This window comes from Hemitrygon akajei, chromosome 9, assembly GCF_048418815.1.
Source record: "Hemitrygon akajei chromosome 9, sHemAka1.3, whole genome shotgun sequence".
In the NCBI taxonomy this organism is placed as follows: domain Eukaryota; kingdom Metazoa; phylum Chordata; class Chondrichthyes; order Myliobatiformes; family Dasyatidae; genus Hemitrygon; species Hemitrygon akajei.
The window spans coordinates 148,720,778-148,742,489 of NC_133132.1; the positions used below are offsets into that span (position 1 = coordinate 148,720,778).

The window sequence follows — 21,712 nt, forward strand, 5'->3', positions numbered from 1 at the left end:
CTTCCTATGGCACTGCTCCTTGATGGTGTCCTATACAACAGTGTCATCACCTTCATCTACAAGCATCGTTTTGATTAAATGAAGATGGCCACAAAATATGCAAATTGCATAGGTCATCTCTCTACCACGTGATATACGCACACCTCACTAAAAGTAAACTTGAAGCTAAACCCACATTTCGGACTCCTATGTCTTCCTTTGAAGTAGTTTAATGTTCTGAAGCTACAAAACAAACACATTTGATCTGGACTATTGGTCAAGCTCCCCAAACACCCCAGTGCACTCAACCCTCACATTACCTCCCCCACCCGCTTATTACAGGAGTGATAAAAAAAAACAGCAAAGAATATTCACCGTTCTGGCAAAATCTGACCCAATAAACAACATTCTATCAACTCTGAGCCCACAAAGAGCAGTGTGCATTTACTTACATGTTGATTTGATGACTGCGCAGGCTATTGGATTTCCTTAGAAAAATAACTAAATTTGATTATTTAAAAATACTACATGGAACAGCACTGTGGCCTAGTGATCAGCACAACACTTTAGAGCACCAGCAACCTGGGTTTATTTCCCGCCGCTGACTACAAGGAGTTTGTAGATTGTCCCTGTGACTGCGTGGGTTTCCTCCGGGTGCTCCGGTTTCCTCCCACAGTCCAAAGACGTACCGGTTGGTAGGTTAACTCGTCATTGTACATTGTCCCACGATTGCTAATGTTAAATCGGGGATTGCTACGTGGTGTGGCTTGTATGCCCATGAAGCGATGCTAGGTTGTACATAAGATCACTGACAGGAGTGGAGGAGATTTTGGGAATGTTCAAAGGTCCAAAATATATTTATTATCAAAGAACATACACATCACCTTATACAATCCTGAGATTCATTTTCTTGCTGGCGTATTCTATAAATCCATACTCGATTACTCAATGAAAGACCAATATAATCAACGACAGACCATGAAGATGTGATTAAATTGTGGAATACTATGATATTATTTGACTGCTTATCAACAGGACAGCTTATCAAGATTCACTGACAACATTTTCAGTATTGGCACAGTCCCGAGCTCTCATCAAAGAACGTGAGCAATTGGCAAAGGAATAAATCGAAACACAACAAACACTTTCTGATCTTAAGTCTGGATAATAATAGGTCAAGACTTTCTAGCACAGTCACCCAACACTCAACTAGTTTGGATGCAAAAGATGTATTCAACAGGCTAAAGTATCCAGGGTATCTGCAGTGAGCTTTCAGTGGAGAAAGATCTTGTTAGGGCCCCTCCAAGTACTCCTAACAGCGTTCTCACATGGAGTTGAAATTCTATGCTCTGCTAATTAAATTAGATAACATGAGCTACACTAAAGAATATTCAATTCAGTGAAATATCCTCAATAGACTCTAGACAGAAGAAAGAAATCAGCTGGGCAACTACAATCAACTCAGTTGTCATCTATCTCTTACACAAGGATATGAGCAAACATGCACATTGTACAGACCAGTCACATGACATCCCAGATGTGTTGGAAGTGAGGTCGGTGGCAAGGAGAGAGAAGAGAGTGGAAAAAGGGGATGGAAAAGAAAATTAATAGAAGCAGGGCTGAGGATTGAAGCAAAGGTGTAAATGTGAAACCCGTCTTAACACTCCAACAGGGGAAAAAAGCAAAACCTTGGTGATTTAGCAAAATGTTTTATTGTTACTCACTTTGACAAAGTTATCAGGAAACAATCCCCTCTTCCCATTTAACTCTCCTTCGCACCATCCTTCTTCTTCAAGTTTTCTAACATTCTTAATGACATCACCAACTCTCAGGGTCAGCTCATCCTCTTGTGCAGCATCATAATCATATTCTACAGTAACCTCCACTGAAAGAGAAAATAAATATACAGTCAAAATTAAAGTACATACTCTTACTTCAAAAGCAGAATGTTTAAAGAGTTAACATTGACTAAAGAATACATTTAAATTACCAGTACTGCACTAGTAAACAAAGTTATGTGATGGCTAATACACTTATAATTCTTAAACAAACATACTCATGGCACAGTCTATATTGTCCCTCCAAGATAATGTCACACTTGTACAGTACATATTTCTAGATTAACATCTCCAGCTAATCCCACTGGCAGTTGCATGCATCAGCCCCAAGCAGCATACTATTCACAAAGAAGAAATTCAGTAATACAAATCTAATTCAAAGAAATTAATTTTAAACATTATTTTTAAACTAACGAGTGTAACATTCTGGGAAAGGTTTCACTGCTAATGTAATGGTTTTCCTGTAGCAGCAGTGTTTCATTATGGCTGGAGATAATGGGGGTTTTGGAATGTGTGCCGTCCAATGAAGGGAGCGGTTTTTTTTCTTGTTGTGTGCCTGAGACTGAGGTGATCTGGGTCTCTTGTTCAGCGGAAGATGAAGGGAGAAGATGCCGGAAAGGAGTGGACTTGGAGTGGGGCTGTGAGTCAACGACACCCGGGGGAAATCAATGGAGGACTAACAGACAGGAAACTGTGAGCTCTTAACGTGCACTAATTCATTAAAATGGGCCCTTTTCTATTTCTCTACTAACGCTCTTGTCAAATTAAGAATTATAAAGCTAAATTGCTTAATTGCATATGGTGGACTGTCTGTTATTTTGTGGTACTGATTTGTAACGAGGCAACACGTCACGCAGCATCCACACAAACAGGAGGTTTTGCACCTCGACCTCATACACTTAGTGGGGCCAGACATAGTCTTCCCTGGACTTACGCAGCCGACAGAACCCAAAGGTCACACAAGTGTTTCATTTCCCTTAAACTCGAGAATACTCCAAATTGCACCGAAATTCTTGGTTAAGTATTAACCAGGAAAAGCTGACATTTTGCTCGATTGTTATGGCTGAGATATTCTAACTAATGCAACTTCACGCACTAGCACAGGGTGTAGTTGTTCACTAAATAATTTCCTTTCAATGGATAGACTGTGACTGTGTCAATGACTTTCAAACATAAATGAGTTAGAAAAGGTTTTCTTTTTGTAATTATTGGGATTTTCCCTCCACCATTTCTTTGGTTGATAATCAGATTTCAATTGTGGCTACAAGCTACAGTACTTAGCATGTGACCTTAATGGCACAGTAGAACTCCTTGTACGAGACAGGCAGATTTTATACATCCCAATGAACTGTCAGAACTGATAAAAGTGATACTTTCAAATTCTCAAGGCATTCCTAGAGCAAATGTACAACTGCTCGAGCCAAAAGAAAAAAAAATTATCAGCCTGCTTCAAATTTGAACCATAAAGCAACAAAACTTGAAATTCTCTAGCTTTATTTTGGAATAATAAAAAAGATCCTCTCCAAAAAATTGGAAGGCTTCACAATTTCTTTTAAATCTGCAGTACCTTGCATTTGCCTGCTATTGCAAGGAATACTACTGAAGTTATCAAATTAAAAGTTTTACAATGTGAATCAGCTGTGAGGCAGGCTGTGCCTGGGCTGCTTAATCACATCTCACCCTGAGTCATTCAGTCAGATAGCCCGAAATGCCATGCAGAAGTGCACAGCAAAGTCCATCTGGTGTGGAATTTCACCTGGCTCAATGCGCCCCTTCCGGTCACTCCAAATTTAAAAAAACTTTAATTATGACGTTATGACACTTAATTATAGAAAGACTAAGATCAAGACTTGGCACCAAGCATTGAATAAAAAGAAAATGGCTCAATACCTACTGTGGCAAAGAAAAATTGTCACAGACTGAATTCTCAGGATGACTGTATAAATTCATAAAAACTGAAAGGGTAAAAAAAATTACTTATGTGCATTTTAAGTTTTTTCCTCTGCCAATTTAAAGCAGACTGCAGTATAAATGAGTTAAAGGTACCAGCTGGCTTATCTAAATTCAGTTCCCAGAGGGAAAATCTGTTGCAGAGATAAGGAACTGAATTTAATTATGTAAACACTGGGATTTGGCTGATCAAAGCAACTGAATCAGACAGCAATAAGACATTTTTTTTAAAAAAAGCACCATGACCAAGGTCCAGCTTCAGGTAACAACATTGTGCAAACATTACCAATTCTTTGAAGATAACCTAAACATTAAAGGCTACATCTCACTAAAGTCAGAAATAAAAGAATTATATATAGAAATCTACATGCATTCCGTAAGTAACAATGCTGTGCAATGGAAAAGTGGTATATAATTCCTGCAGCTCATTTTAAAAACAGAATCAGATTTCTAAATGAGTCAAAACCACTATCACATCTGTTGAGGTTGAATGCAGTAACTACCAAGATTCAAGATGGTTTAGTGTTATTTGCAGTGCACACGTGTAAATGAGAATGAAATAGTTGCTACTCTGGTTCCGATGCCGTAGGAGGAAAGCAAAGGACCCAGAGAAAAACCACACATTCCATGGAGAGGACATACAGTCGAAAGAAAACAGTACAGTACACTGGATGAATTCCTCCACTGATAACTATTAGAAATCAATGCGCACTTTTATAGTTCTGTAATGGTATTTGTACTGTTCTAATTTGTTTTGTATTCCATTTAAATACATCATTTGTTACTTGGTTAAATGGTCGCTCAGCTTTTTTCTTTCTAAATACCTTTTTAACTACTTCCATGAAACTTCGCCTAATTGGGGCAGCTACATAATTGGGCCAAAATGTACTGATTGCGATATGCCCCAATTAACCAGAACTGACTGTGCACAACCTTGGTGGGTCGGCTAACGCTAGTGATTCATTGGACGGTTTAGACCAACTATTATAAAGCCTTCCTGCCCATCACAATGCAGCTTCCGTACCAAGCAGTGATACAGCTTGTTAGGATGTTCTCTACTACACATCTGTAGAATGACGTGAGTATAGACGTGCATAGTCCAGCTCTCCTCGGCCGCCTCAGAAAATAGAAAGTACCATCTCCCTAGAAGCCATTGGTTCCCCCAATATTTTAGCCTGGCGAAGTGATCACAGGGAGGTTTTCTGTGAGCAATTTAACCATGAGTATTAATATTGATATGAACAAGGTCACCCAGTACAGATTTCCACCACTCCATATCCCTGTAGTATTTACATATATTGTCAGTTTACCATGAAGTTGCAGTATTAATATGATGGCTATGTTAATAATGGGCCAACTTGCTCAGTTTATTCCCTGCATGCTCCTCGTGCCTGTACACTCCTGGTAAAAAGTCCTGCATCTTCTAACCTAGAGTCAAATGGCCAGAAGCAGCAGCAAAGTCTAAGCAGATCAAAAAAGAAACTGCTGGAGAAACTCAGAACCGGGTGGTTCGAGCAGTATCTGTGGGGGAGGGGGGAAGGGAAGAGACCAAAGAGAAGGGAAATCACCAACTTTAAATAACAACCATTCATCAGGTGCCGAAACTTCGACAATTCAAATTGTCAATGTTGTTTGACCAGCAAGTTTCTCCAGCTGTTTTGCACCAAGATCCCATGGCCAAGATGAGCTGACAGCCCTGAAGGCTATGGGCAGAAACTCACCTGCTGATAATGGCTGCCACAGCTTTACAAGAGTATTTGAAAGTCTTGTCACAAAAACTATTCTTGGTTTAAATAAAAATTAATAATTACAAAACACTGAAAATGGCTTTGCCTTATGTCCAGTTTGTGAACACTCATTGAAATGAATGTTGATTACAATCCTATGCAAGCTATGGCTGATGGAGGACGACAGAAGTGGATTCCACAACAAAATGCCAGGGAATCCTTATACAATCAAAGTTCATTACTGAAAACCAGCTGTTCCAAAGACCGATCAATAAAACTTGATAAAATCATGCACAACTCGCAAAAAAAATACAAGATCATGAAATTAAGGGACAATGGATTAGGTAGTAGGAAGTACCCTAGAATTTTTGTGCAACACATGGCAGGAACAGTACTTCAAAAGAACCAAAGCCACCAATATTAACCAGCCCTTTCATTTAAAATAAATTTATATTGGAAGCTGGGAATGGAGGTACAGACAGGCAAGGCAGTCTGTTTAACCTCATTATGCAATGAAACTGCTACCTCATACAATGCAAACCACCTTTATATTCCAGGCTAAAATACAAACATTTACGTGAACTGCCAAGAAACAAATCTGCAGCAGCACAGAACAGATACAGAACATGCAGTAGCCTTTTCTGATTAAAATAAATTGTAAAAAAAATCTCTAAGTGAGCCAGGAAGTGAAAATTTTGTCATCTTGCAATGATATTTTTTTAAATATGTTGCATTAGAATCAGAATCAGGTTTATTATCACCGGCACATGACGTGAAATTTGTTAAATTAGCAGCAGCAGTTCAGTACAATACATAATATAGAAGAAAAATAAAATAATTACAAATAAATCAATTACAGTATATGTGTACTCAATAGATTAAAAATTGTACAAAAAACAGAAATATAGATTAAAATAGTTTGAGGGCATTTAAATTGTATGCCCTCAAGCATCCAGCATCCATGAGATATGGAGGATATTCATTCCCCAGATACAGAATTCCAAATGAGAAAATACTTAGTTTGCTAACACTTGTTTGTTAGTCTATTGAGTGAATAGAAGCATCTTTAAATTATCTATGTGGCTTCTTGAAGATTGGGATTCCACTAACATACCACACGCAGCTTCATTCTTCAAAAGAATTTCTTTGTTGTTCACAGGGATCAGCCAGCACTGCTGACGTTTCCCTCTGCAGGTACACTGGATTGCAGTTAACTGGGGCACATCAGGACAGTACGTTTGGCAGCTGCCCCAATTAGCCGAAGTGTCATGGAAATAGTTAAACAGATATACAAAAAAAGACAAACTACCTTTGAACTGAGCAACAAATTACAGACAGGTGTCCCGTTTTTTTTGAACGTTCGCTTTACGACACCTCACTGTTACAAAAGACCTGTTTTCGCTAACAGAAGGTGTTTTCACCGTTACAAAAAAAAGGCAGCGTGCACCCCGAGCAGCCAAGCAACTCCCCCAGAACTGCATTTTAGCTGCCATTGCTTAAACACGTCCCTGCGAGCATCTGTGCTTTATGTTGATTTATTTTGTGCATTCGTGAGCAAGATGAGTTCCAAAGTATCGGAAAAACCTACAAGAGCTCGTAAGGGTGTTACACTTAGCGTAAAACTAGACATAATTACACGTTTCAATCGTGGTAAATGAAGTAAGGACATAGTGAGTTTGGCTAAGGAGGCTGGGTTGACGAAGATGATGTTGAAGAGGTTTTGGCATCCCATGACCAAGAACTGATAGATGAAGAGCTGATGCAATTGCAAGAGGAAAGGATAACAATCGAAACCGAACGCAGTAGCGAATGGCCCGAAAGTGAAGTCGCCCAGGAACTGACCTTGAGGCAATTGCGTGAGATTTTCACTGCGACTGACAACGCTGCAATGATTGCAGAAAAGAATGACTTCAATTTTGAAATGGTACGCAGGTTTAGGGCATATTTGCAGGATGGTTTGAGTGCTTACAAAGAACTGTACGATAGAAAAATGCGCAAGGATAAGCAGTCAAGCATATTGTCGTTCTTCAAGCCTTCCACATCACCCACAGCAGACGCCGAACCTCGACCTTCGACATCGAGGCAGGCAGACGTAGAAGGTGACCTACCTGCCCCGATGGAAACAGACGACGATGAGATGACACCCCAGTGTCCCACCAGCCCAACCTCCGACGACTCAGCCTAACACACCACCATCAGTGTGCTCACTGTCTTCCCGATTCCGGTAAGTGAAACTGCACTGTACATACATTATTTCTACTCTATATAGGCTGTGTATTTTTGTGTTATTTGGTATGACTTGGCAGCTTCATAGCTTAAAAGTTACTAGAGAGAGAGCTTCTACCGAGAGCGCTTGTGCTCAGTGTCTCTGCCGAGAGCCGTGAGATTTTCGCGACGGTGGACAGTGCTGCTATGATTGCTGAAAAGTATTTCTACTTTATATAGGCTCTGTATTTATCAGATCATTCCTGCTTTTACTATATGTTACTGTTATTTTAGGTTTTATGTGTTATTTGACATGATTCGGTAGGTTATTTTTTGAGTCTGCGAACGCTCACAAATTTTTCCCATATAAATTAATGGGAACTGCTTCTTCACTTTACGGCATTTCGGCTGACAAACTGTTCCATCGGAACGCTCTACCTTCGGATAGCGGGGGGAACCTGTATTTAAATGAAATGCTGAACAAATTAAAACACTACCAATATACTACAGCAAATTGTCTGTCATATTCAGCGATGACAGGAAACCTGTGCAGGAGAGTTTATAAAGTAGAAAAGCCATTTAACCTGGGGCAGTTCCACTCTCTGAACCTCAGAATCGGGGTCCAGTGGTACGAATACAGGTCACAGCTGGGGTCTTCCCTGGTTGCAGTGCATGACCATGACTTCTTCTGTGTCCCACCATGCCCTTTGCTCTCCACAGAGCATTACAGAACCGCTTTCCGGGTCATTCGATCTCACTGTAGATCTTATCTACCCAGTCCACCGGAGCTGATTTTGCATGTCCCTATCTCAGTATGATACCTGCTGGCTACCCTCACCTTGTTTAGCTCACCTGTCAAAGCAGGTGTGTGGCTGACACTGCATACAAACAGCCACTTGGAGCCACAGGTGAGAGTTGAATGTCTGGTGGAGAGTTGTAAGTTAACATTCAAGATGATTGTCGATACCTTCAAATTCTTTGTAGTTTCTAACTTGAAGTAGTGTAATCATTTCATTTTTACTCCCAGCCGTTTCTGGCATTTCTGAGCCTGAATGCTTGCAACAGCAGTGAGCAAGGCAGTTCTGAATTGCCTTAGTGCTTATTTCTCACCAACTATCAGTGACCAAAACCACTGCTTTTTGAACACAAACACACACTATTTAAATACTGTTCGCTCCAAGCACGATGTAGTGTCTAACTGCTGTAAAAGTGCACGTGATTGACATTAGTTAGAAACTGCTCGGCAACTGTCTACTGTCCTATTTAAGCAACATACTGTCCCAAATAAGCAAAAGAAACTCCAGCTATTTTATATGGATCCAAAGATGCATCATGCAGCATTGCCAGGAATCTGAAACCCAAGGTTTGCAGCATGTCAGAATTGATCAATAAAATAGATCAAGAGATTGATTAAAGAGCAAAAAGTAAACATCAGAGTCAACTCCAAACAGACGTAAAACAGACTGTAAAAGCTTCTACCTGCACACAAAACAGTTGTGTCAGAAATTATATATGAAGGGTCTGAAGCATTTTTCAGGAAACCTACTATTCATTTCACAATCTCTTTGACCCACTACGGTCAAGAAGAAAGAACAGGAGCATCAGATTTAGGGCCACCAAACTGGGTAGCAGCTTTCAACCCCAATTTACGAATAACCTACCATCAGCAGGTCTCGTCACTAGGACAGCAAGGGGGGGGGGGGGGGGGGTGGTGTGTGTGTGTGTGTGTGTGTGTGTACCCTGAGCCAGGGGACATTGTTTCATTTGGTTGTATACATGCACAGCCAGATGACAAACTTGAGGTTAAATAAGAAAATCAAAGTAATGGAAGACCAATCACACAAATACTTTGGTTCTGCCTTCCGAGGACACACATAACTTCCCAGAAATGCTAGAGAATGAAGAGTGTAATGACCCTAAAGCACATTAGTATAGTTGAAAAAGTAGAACAGGTAAAATCAAATGGAACAGAAAACAAATAAACACCCATAGCCAGAAAACTAGCATCCCAGAGTATTCAACTGAAACCAAAGAATGTAGCTGCAATCATTATCACTTCTCAATATTCTGTAGAAACAGTTCCTAGTCCTGACATTGTGACGAAAAAACAGCACAGAAAATCCTAGAATCTATAATAAGGGATGTGATAATGGAGACACTCAAGTTTCAACAAGATTATGCTAAATTATTGCAGATTTATGAAAGGGAGATGTTGACCAATGTACTTTGATTTTTTTTTTGAGGATACAACTGGTAGAACAGATAAGGAACAGTCACCAGATGCAATTCTCCATGGGTGATCGGAAAGTCTTTGATAAAAACCAACTTGAGGTTGACGTGTAAAGCTAAAGCACTTGAGACTGGGAAATAACATTGTCAAAGCCTGTTAACCGGCTGCCCGGAGGCGGATGCCGCAGGATTGCCCGAGGTCAGGAGTTCTGGGCTGCTGCACCCTATGCCGATCGGGCACCCGCGTAACGATCAGTTTTTTCCATGTGGAACTGGGAACCAGCAGGTGCGAAATAGGGAGGCGTGGTAGTGTAGTGGATAACACAACGCTTTACAGTACAGGCAGGCTGGTCTCGATTCCGGCCACTGCCCGTAGGGTTCTCCTGTGAACTTGTCAGTTTTCCCCAGCCACTCCGGTTTCCTCCCACAGTTCAAAGACATACCAGTTAATAGGTTAATTGTAAATTGTCCCATGATTAGGCCAGGATTAAAACAGGGGACTGCTGGGGGGTGGTATAGCTTGAAGGGGCAGAAGGGCCTATTCCATGCAGCACCTCACTAAGTAAATCGATTGGCAAGTCAGGAATCAGAAAAGAGGATAACTGGGGGCTTCTCAGAGACGCAGCTGTGAGTTAGTGGGGTGTTGTAATGATCAATTCTCACAAATCAGGCGTTTGTGGTATGTATAGATCAATAATTTGAATGAGGAAACCAAAATGTAATATTGCACTGGTTGCTAACTGATTGGGAATTGTGGAGGATGGTACAAAACAGGTTTGAAATCAATCAATACGAGTGAGTGATCAAACGCTGTTGTCAAATGGTTTGGTGGATTACTGAAAAATGAAAATTTGACGCAGAAATGAAACCGCACGTCTTTGTGACCCAGTCACTGAAATATCATGTGACGAAAGCACTTAAAAGGGCAAGTGTCACACCAACATCATTCCAAGCTATCACGAGTACTTGAGAAAACAGTTTTTAGGACATTAATGCTACACTTGATACCACAGAGCAGTTGTGCAGCTTTCAATCTTATCTAAAAATACATTGACCATCAAGGGAATGTAACATCGATTCACCAGACCTAGCAACAGTTGTAGAAAATTTTATTTAATGTAGAGATAGCGAATAGACTTGTGCTCTTCCCATTAGTATTCAGAATCACATCTCACTTACGCACACAATTCTTACTGGACTTGACAGGTTGGATGCAGGGAGGACATTTCCACTGGCTTGAGGGGAGAAAGGGCAGGTCTCAAGATATGGAGCAAGACATATGAAACTGAGGTGCAATTTCTTCACATCCAGAGAGTGATGAACCTGCGAGAATCCCTATCACAGACAAGTAAGGAGACCAAGTCACTAAACATATTGGAAGAGATAAGATTTTTTAGACAAAAGGACACAGGGAGAAAGCAAGAATATTGCCTTGGAGAATGAAGTCCCCCACAACCACGATGAATGCTGAAGCAAGCACACGGGACTGCGTGACCAGCTCCTGCCGTTTTCCTGTGTCTATTTGCCCATCACATGCAGCTTTGTCCAGTCATTTCTGCTGTAGACTTATTCCACATATATAACATCACATAAATAAGATCTCCGAGGTGAGGCCAAGCAATTGGTTTGTGTTGATCAAAGGTTCATTTTATTGTCAGAGTATGCATGTACAACTGTTTTTTGCTTTCTCCAAATGGCCACGAAATACAGAAAGACCACAGGTGCTGATGAAAGAAAAGTTGCAGTCGTACTGGGAGTGTGACTTTAAGAGCGCCTGAGTGAGGTGGGCCTATGATGTCAGTCACAGGCTGAAGCAGTTTGCTTCAGATTTTTACACAGACAGAAAGACAGAGAGACCTTCAGTCATAGTAGACAGAGAGAGACATCTGCCAGAACTTCAGCTGGTCACTGCAATGGTTTGGAACTCTTTTAAGCCCAAAAGATTGGGTTAAACATTGGTACACGGTGCACAACGAATGTGGGACTGTCACTTCATATAATGTGAGGCAAGGAACAGGAGGATTATAAAGATTAATACGTGGCTGAGAGGATGGTGCAGGAGGGAGGGGTTCAGGTTTGTAGATAATTGGGCTTTGTTCCAGGGAAGGTGGGATCTGTTCCGAAGGGACGGTTTACACCTGAACTGGAGCGGTACTAACATTCTTGCAGGGAAGTTTGCTAGAGCTTCTTGGGAGGGGGGGGGGGGGGTTTAAACTAAATTTGCAGGGGGCGGGGATCCAGAATGTGAGAGAGGATAGCGAGAGGAAGGATAAAGACAGGTGGGGACAACACGGTTCCGGAATATTAAGTGTGTAGTAGAGGAAGGTGAGGCGGAACAAGTGATAAGGAGGACTCGTGTACAGAGGGATGGTCTGACGGAACATGGAGTTAAATGTGTTGAAAGAATAAGTAAATGTAGGAAGGACAACAAAATTCTAGGGGCGTATAGCCCGATGGGAGTTCGGGGAGCTGGGTTAAGCACAATAGGCAGAGATTCAAACAGAGAGAGGAGAAATGGGTTAAAAATTCTATATCTGAATGCACGAAGTGTCAGAAATAAGGCGGATGAGCTTGAAGCCCAGGTGCGAATGGGTAACTATGATGTTGTTGGGATAACGGAGACATGGCTGCAGGGAGATCAGACCTGGGAAATGAATGTACAAGGGTACACGTGCTATCGTAGGGACAGAAATGTGGGCAGAGGGGGTGGGGTGGCCCTGTTGGTGAGGAATGAGATTCAGTCCTTTGCAAGGGGGGACATAGGGTCAGGAGAAGTAGAGTCTGTGTGGATAGAACTGAGGAACAGTAAGGGCAAAAGGACCCAAATGGGTGTTGTCTACAGGCCACCAAACAGTAGCATGGATATTGGGTGCAAGTTGAATAGGGAGTTAACATTGGCATGTGGCAAAGGTAATGTCGCAGTAGTTATGGGGGATTTCAACATGCAGGTGAACTGGGAGAATCAGGTTGGTGCTGGACCACAGGATAGGGAGTTTGTAGAGTGCCTACGGGATGCATTCTTGGAACAGCTTGTACGAGAGCCGACCAGGGACAAGACTATTCTGGATTTAGTGTTATGTAATGAACAGGATTTGATGAGCGATCTCGCAGTAAAGGAGCCATTAGGAGGTAGTGATCACAATATGATAAGCTTTTATCTGCAATTTGAGAAGGATAAGGGCAGCTCGGAGGTGTCAGTGTTGCAGATGAACGGGGAAACTATGGAGCCATGAGGGAGGAGCTGGCCAAAGTTGACTGGATGGATAGCCTAGCAGAAAAGACAGTGGAACAGCAATGGCAAGTATTCTTGGGAATAATGCACAAGGTGCAAAATCAGTTCATCCCCCAGAGAAGGAAGGATTCAAAGGGAGGAAAGGGGCCTCAGTGGTTGACAAAGGAAGTCAGAGACTGCATAGCATTAAAAAAAAGGAAATATGACAGAGCTAAGGTGAGTGGGAGGACAGATGATTGGGAAGTTTTTAAGGAACAACAGAACTTAACTAAAAAGACAATACAGGGAGAAAAAATGAGGTACGAACGCAAGCTAGCCAGGAATATAAAGGAAGATAGCAAAAGCTTTTTTAGGTATGTGAAGATAAAGAAGATAGTTAAGAACAATGCTGGGCCCTTGAAGAATGAATTGGGTGAAATTGTTATGGGAAACAGAGAAATGGCAGAAGAATTTAATGAGTACTTTAGATCTGTTTTCACTAAGGAAGACACAAGCAATCTCCCAGATGTATGGATGGGTCTAGGACATAGGGTAACAGAGGAAATGAAACAGATTGACATTAGGAAGGAAACGGTGATGAGAAGACTGATGGGACTGAATGCTGACAAATCCCCAGGTCCAGATGGTCTGCATCCTAGGGTACTAAAGGAGGTGGCCCTGGAAATTGCGGATGCATTGGTAATCATTTTCCAATGTTCCTTAGATTCAGGATCAGTTCCCGAGGATTGGAGAATGGCTAATGTTATCCCACTTTTTAAGAAAGGAGGGAGGGAGAAAACAGAGAACTATCGACCTGTCAGCCTGACATTGGTGGTGGGAAAGATGCTAGAGTCCATGACTAAGGATGAAATAGTGGCATATCTAGATAGCAGTGATAGGATTGGGCCGAGCCAGCATGGATTTACCAAGGGTAAATCATGCTTGACTAATCTGTTGGAGTTTTTCAAGGATGTAACCAGGAAGTTAGATGGGGGAGATCCAGTGGATGTAGTGTACCTCGATTTTCAGAAGGCATTTGATAAGGTCCCACATAGAAGATTGGTGGGTAAAATCAAAGCTCAGGGCATCGGGGGGAAGATATTGACATGGATAGAAAACTGGTTGGCAGATAGAAAACAAAGGGTAGCGGTAAATGGGTGTTTCTCGGAATGGCAGGTGGTGACTAGTGGGGTGCCACAGGGCTCGGTATTGGGACCACAGCTATTTACCATTTACGTTAATGATTTGGATGAAGGCACAGAAAATAACATCAGCAAATTTGCTGATGATACTAAAGCTGGGTGGCAGTGTGACATGTGGTCTCCAGGGTTAAGGAAGGACATCCTGGCTGTAGAGGCAGTGCAGCGTAGATTCACAAGGTTAATTCCTGGGATGTCTGGACTGTCTTACGCAGAGAGGTTAGAGAGACTGGGCTTGTACACGCTGGAATTAAGGAGATTGAGAGGGAATCTGATTGAAACATATAAGATTATTAAGGGATTGGACAAGATAGAGGCAGGAAATATGTTCCAGATGCTGGGAGAGTCCAGTACCGGAGGGCATGGTTTGAGAATAAGGGGTAGGTCATTTAGGACAGAGTTAAGGAAAAACTTCTTCTCCCAGAGAGTTGTGGGGGTCTAGAATGCACTGCCTCGGAAGGTAGTGGAGGCCAATTCTCTGGATGCTTTCAAGAAGGAGCTAGATAGGTATCTTATGGATAGGGGAATCAAGGGATATGGGGACAAGGCAGGAACCGGGTATTGATAGGAATTGATCAGCCATGATCTCAAAATGGCGGTGCAGGCTCGAAGGGCTGAATGGTCTACTTCTGCACCTATTGTCTATTGTATAATCCATAGGAGTGGATTTTGGGATATCCTGTGGGACCACTTGTGTTAGCCCTTGCCTGGGTATATTGTGTGGTAACCACTCGAAGACGATATTCCTGTGACAGGTCATTTTTGGTGATAATTCGTATGTGGATTTGGAATGACACCACGGACAAGATCTACGGCGACTTATCTCGTTTTACCAGCGTGGAACCTGTGGAATACTTCGTACTTACCTTCTCTCTCCATCACAACGTGGACTACAAATATCTCTCTCCCATCATTTATTCCATGGATGACTGAACTTCCCTACTTACCATCTCAACAATCTAAGCTTTGCTCCCCCACTCTCGATAGTTGCGAGCTATATATACACATATATACACATAACAGTGTTAACTTTTGTTTATCTTGTTTGAGTTACTATATTATGAGTAGATACTAATAAAGATAGTGGTTTTAACATTGAACCGAGACTCAGTGTGAAATCTCTTGCTGCTGGTTTGTTTCTAGAACGTTACCATTCATAACAAAAGACATCAACTCCCCTGCCCCCCAGCACAAAAAAGAAAACAAAATACGCAAACCCCGAAACCTATATTATTTCAAAAATCATTTAGCTTTTAAAACATTACAGTAATAAACTAAAGTTTCTGCTATACTAATTTAACAGATAAAAATAATACAGTAGGTATCAAGCACAAAATGTGTTTATAAATCCCAAGGAGCAAAATTATAATTACATATTCAATGCCATTTTGAGGTCAGATTCTTGCGGCCCAGGGAATTTCAATTTAATTTATTCGCAAGCATAACAAGGTCTCTGCAAGGAACTTTAATTAAATACACCAAAATAAAAGCAAATACTGTACGACAGATACTGAAAAATAAACCGAAACAAGATCCTGGAAGCACTCAGCAGATCAATCATTGTCTCTGGGAAAAAAAGCAAGCATTTTAAGGCTGACCTTTCGTTATTTTGTAGTTCCCCTAAAATGTTAAATCCCTCCATGAATTCAGTTTGACTTTATATTTCCAGTATTCTATTTTTGTCCCCTGAAATATATTAAAATATTTAAGCAATTTTTTTCTACTGTTTTTCACTCTCAACCTCTATGACATCATGACAATGAGTCACCAGTGCAAACAGCAAACTGTTTACTTTGCTTAAATATTATATTATTATTTGCACTGGAGTAACATGTGGAAACAGAAGAAACATTACAAAATTCCCATATTTAATGCCAGCTAAATTTCTGTCAATCACAACACCTGGTCATAAACATTTAAATGACCCTAGTAAACTGGCCAAGGTAGTTGCTGGGTTCAAAATACTGGGAGCGCCTCTGTACCAACACTACGTAAATAAAACGAGGAATGAGACAAACAAAAGCAATAGGACACCTCACGGTTTCATCCAACCTTTCAGAGATGACAACCAAGATTTTGAACCAAATACAATGCATCTAAATAGCATGTACTTGAAAAAAAATTAAAACATTATGTCTAAAGTTTAAGACTGTAGATATAGGAGTAGAATTAGGCCATTTGGCCCATCGTGTCTGCTGTACTATTTCATCATGGAAGATCCATTTCCATCTCAGCCCCCATCTCCTGCCTTCTCCCCATAACCCCACATGCCCTGAATAATTAAGAAACTATCAAACTCTGCCTTAAATATGCACAATGTCCTGGCCTCCACAGCCGCCTGTGACAATGAATTCCACAGATACACCAAAATTCCTCAACTCCATTCCAAATGGACATCCCTCTATTCTAAGGCTGTGTTCTCTGGTCTTGGACTCTCCAACCAGAGGAAACATCCCTTCCACACTCACTCTATTAGAGTATCTCAATATTGAGATACCCCTCATTCTTCTGAATAATAGTGAGTATGGCTCCAGAGGCATCAAGTATTCCTTGGATGATAAGCCTTTCAATCCTGGAATCATTTTCCTGAACCTCCTTTGAACCATCTCCAATGTCAGTATATCCTTTCTTTAATAAGGGGCCCCTAAGCTGCTTGCAATACACCATGTGAGTGGACACTGGCACCAGTACTGGGACAGGAGAGAACTGTTCCGGAGGGACGGGCTTCACCTGAACGGGGCTGGGGTTAGTGTCCTGGCGAATCATATAACTAGGGCTGCAGAGAGGTCTTTAAACTAACTAGTGGGGGGGGGGGGGGGGGAGGATTCTAGAGAGCAAATAATTAAAAAGACAATGGAGAAGGTAATGGATGTAGGTAAAAGTGGAGGAATAAAAAGACAGAGTGTTTCAGGAGGGGAAAGAATGTATGGAGATAAGCGTAAAGTTGTACAAAAGGAAAAGGTAGGAAATAAGTGTCAAACATATTTGAAAGTCCTTTATTTGAATGCACGTAGTATTAGGAATAAAATTGATCAGTTGACGGTACAAATAATTACGTATGGTTATGATATTGTGGCAATTACGGAAACATGGCTGCAGGGTGACCAGGACTGGGAATTAAACATACAAGGGTATTCGACAATTAGGAGAGACAGGCAAGAAGGAAAAGGAGGTGGGGTGGCTATGTTAATAAAGCAAGAAATCACTGCAATAAAGCGAAAATATATTGGCTCAAAGGATCAGGATAACAAAACAATTTGGGTAGAAATTAGAAATAGTAAAGGGAAAAAAGCAGTGGTGGGAGTAGTCTATAGGCCTCCAAACAGCTGTAACTCAGTTGGTCGGAGCATAAATCAGGAAATAGTTGGGGCTTGTAATAAGGGAACAGCTATAATTATGGGGGATTTTAACTTTCATATTGACTGGACTAATCAAGTCGGACATGGCAGCCTTGAAGAAAAGTTTATTGAGTGTATTTGGGATGGGTTCCTTGAACAATACGTTACTGAGCCGACAAGGGGGCAAGCAGTCTTAGATCTGGTCCTGTGTAATGAGACAGGACTAATAAAAAATGTCCTAGTAAAGGATCCCCTTGGAATGAGTGACCATAACATGGTCAAATTCCATATTCAATTAGAGGATGAGAGGGTTGGATCTCAAACAAGCGTACTGAGCTTAAATAAAGGAGACTATGATGATATGAGAGCGGAAATGCTTAAGATGGATTGGGAAAATAGATTAAAGGGTAGATCGGTACTTGATCAGTGGTGTATATTTAAGGAGTTATTTTACAACTATCAAGAAAAATATACTCCACTGAAGAAAAAGGGTGTAAAAGAAAAAATAGTTATCTGTGGCTAAGTAAAGAAATAAAGCAAAGTATACGACTAAAAAGTAAGTTATATAAGGTAGCTAAATCTAGTGGGAAGATTGAAGATCGAGAAGCTTTTAAAGATCAGCAGCAAATAACAAAAAGATTGATTAAGAAGGGGAAGATAGATTATGAAAGTAAATTGGCGAAACACATAAAAGCAGATAGTTACATAAAAAGAAAAAGGGTGGCTAAAGTAAATGTTGGTCCCCTAGAAGATGAGACCGGGAAATTAATGGTAGGGGACATGGAGATGGCGGAAATACTGAACAAATATTTTGTATCAGTTTTTACAGTAGAGGACACTCAAAATATCTCAACACTGGATAAACAGGGGGCTCTAGGGGGGAGAGAAGCTAACTACGATGCAAATCACCAAGGAAATGGTACTTGATAAATTAATGGGACTGAAGGTGGATAAATCCCCTGGACCGGATGGCTTGCATCCTAGGGTCTTAAGGGAAGTGGCGGTTGGGATTGTGGATGCATTAGTGATAATTTTTCAAAACTCGCTGGACTCGGCAATGGTCCCGGCAGATTGGAAAAATGCTAATGTAACTCCTTTATTTAAAAAGGGCAATAGACAGAAGGCTGGGAATTATAGGCCAGTTAGCCTAACATCTGTGGTTGGCAAAATGTTGGAATCGATAATTAAGGAAACAGTAACAGGGCATTTGGATAAACATAGCTTAATAGGACAAAGTCAGCATGGCTTTACAAAAGGGAAGTCATGTTTGACAAATTTGTTGGAGTTCTTTGAGGACATAACATATAGGGTAGATAAAGGGGAACCAGTGGATGTGGTGTATTTGGACTTCCAAAAGGCATTTGACAAGGTGCCACACCAAAGATTATTACTTAAAGTAAAAAATCATGGGATTGGGGATAATATTCTGGCATGGGTGGAGGATTGGCTTTCTAACAGAAAACAGAGAGTTGGGATAAATGGTTTATTCTCAGACTGGCAGTTGGTGACTAGTGGTGTTCCGCAGGGGTCGGTGTTGGGACCCCAACTCTTTACAATCTATATTAATGATTTGGAGAAAGGGACTAACTGCAACGTATCGAAGTTTGCTGATGACGCAAAGATGGGAGGGAGTGTAATGAGTGCGGAGGACATTGAAACCCTGCGGGGGACATAGATAGGCTGAGTGATTGGGCAGACATTTGGCAGATGAAATATAATACTGACAAGTGTGAGGTCTTGCAATTTGGCAGGAAAAATAATAGAGCAAGTTATTATCTAAATGGAGAGAAACTGGGAAGTGCTTTTGTGCAAAGGGATCTGGGGGTCCTGGTGCAGGAAACACAAAAAGTTAGTATGCAAGTGCAGCAGGTGGTCAAGAAGGCCAATGGAATGCTGGCTTTTATTGCTAGGGGGATGGAGTATAAGAACAGGGAGGTCTTACTGCAGTTATACCGGGTATTGGTGAGACCACACCTGGAGTACTGCGTGCAGTTCTAAGAAAGGACATACTGGCTCTCGAGGCAGTGCAGAGAAGGTTCACTAGGGTAATTCCGGGGATGGGTGGGTTGATGTATGATGAGAGGTTGAGTAGATTGGGACTCTACTCATTGGAGTTCCGAAGAATGAGAGGCGATCTTATTGAAACATATAAGATTGTGAAGGGGCCTTATCGGGTGGATGCGGGGAGAATGTTCCCAATGATGGGTGAAACTAGGACTAGGGGGCAGAATCTTAAAATAAGGGGATGCCGTTCCAGGACTGAGATGCGGAGAAATTTCTTCACTCAGAGGGTAGTGGGGCTGTGGAATTTACTGCCCCAGAGAGCTGTGGAAGCTACTACACTCAATAAATTCAAAACGGAGATAGACATTTTCCTGGATAAAAATGGCATTAGGGGATACGGTGAGCGAGCAGGTAAGTGGACATGAGGCTAGGTTTAGATCAGCCACGTGATCTCCTGGACCAGTTTTTGATAGCCTGGATGGGTCGGAGAGGAATTTTCCAGATTTTTTCTCCTCAATTGGCAACTCGGATTTTTTTTCCCCCCGGGTGATCACATGGGTTTGGGCGGGATGAATAATAAAATAAAATGGGCGGCATGGTGCCCTGTTGGTTGGCACTGTTGCCTTGTGGGATTCGGTGAAAACTAGAGTTAAGATTGGATCAGCCATGATCTTGTTGAATGGCGGAGCAGGCTTGAGGGGCCGATTGGCCTACTCCTGCTCCTATCTCTTATGTTCTTATGTGAGGCTTCACCAGCATTCAATAACAAACATATTTTCTCCCAACCCCATTCTCCCCATAACCCTTAAGCCCTTTACCGATCAAGAACCTATCTCCGCCTTAAACAGGTCCAATTAAACTTGGCCTGCGCAGCCCCCAGTGGAAATGAATTCAGCAGATTCACCACCATCTGGCTTAAGAAATTCCTCCTCATAATAGGTACTTCAAGAAGGTATCTTTTTATTCCAAGGACGTTCACTTAAAAGTCTTCCACTAATGGAAGCTGCCTTTTCACATCCACCCTGGAAGCCAGTTAGTGGAAATACTAGGACAAAACAATTTTGAATATCAAACTATTGCTCGTAACAAACAACGCTGAGATGCTGAGGGGAGGGGGCAACCATGACCTGCAGTGAACAGGAACTGAAAGACCCACAAAGATAAAGTAGGCCATTTATGGCCACAAAAGATCATTTTGTCATTTAATGTTCAAGGCTTGCCATTCATCTCAAGTCCCACTTTCTGCTTAATCCAGTTTTCCTCCGATTTCAGTAACCAAATATTTCACTCTACCTGGAATACGCTCAATGATTGGACATTTACAGCAGACTGGAGTAGAAAATTACTAATATTCTTAACCACATCTTAGATAACTTGTTAGTGATATCTCCCTATCTCAATCCTAAATGACCAGTTCTTCAACTCAAAACTCAAACTCAAAAACCAGTTTCAAGCCTCTTTGCAGGCAACTGGTCTATTCTTCCAGAATCTTCTTTTAATGAGACCACCACCTATCCCATAACTCCAGAGATCGACTGGAGTTAACCTCTCCTTGTGAGATACTTAAAAATCACTTTTTTGGACAATGTTTCCCCACCCCACAGCAAGGATACCTTCTCCCGTATCAAACCCCCCCCCCCACTTGAACAACCTGCTCTGGCTCTCTACTTGCTCTGGATCTTTTTGCCTCTTAATTCCTGACAAAACATCAATCAGCTTGACTTCAAGACTCCACTCACCTCTTCCAATCTTACTCCCTCTGAATGCACTGCCCTCCACTCTGTTCTCTGCACACCAATCCCACCATTACCATCAAACCAGCTGACAAAGGGAATGGTGGTGTAGTGTGGCAGACTGGTCTCTACTTTGCTGAGGTCGGGGGTAAATCTGAGACACCTTTTACTTAACCCTTGAAAAGGACCCCACTCTGGACTATCAGGTCACTGTCTCCCGCAATATCACCAAATTCATGAATTTTGGAGATTTCCCATTCTCTGCTACCACCTCATGGTTCCCTTATCCCAGACTGCTT

The 21,712-nt window shown here is 41.6% G+C and overlaps 1 protein-coding gene across 2 annotated transcripts in view; it reads right to left on the bottom strand.

The window, feature by feature from the left end:
- Positions 1–21,712, bottom strand: part of cd2ap (CD2-associated protein) — a 200,761-nt gene that overhangs the window by 148,671 nt on the left and 30,378 nt on the right. For both annotated transcript variants that reach the window (XM_073057253.1, XM_073057251.1), the window contains exon 2: positions 1,704–1,864. In XM_073057253.1, coding sequence (XP_072913354.1) covers positions 1,704–1,864 — 161 coding nt within the window. The remainder of the gene's footprint in view (positions 1–1,703; positions 1,865–21,712) is intronic.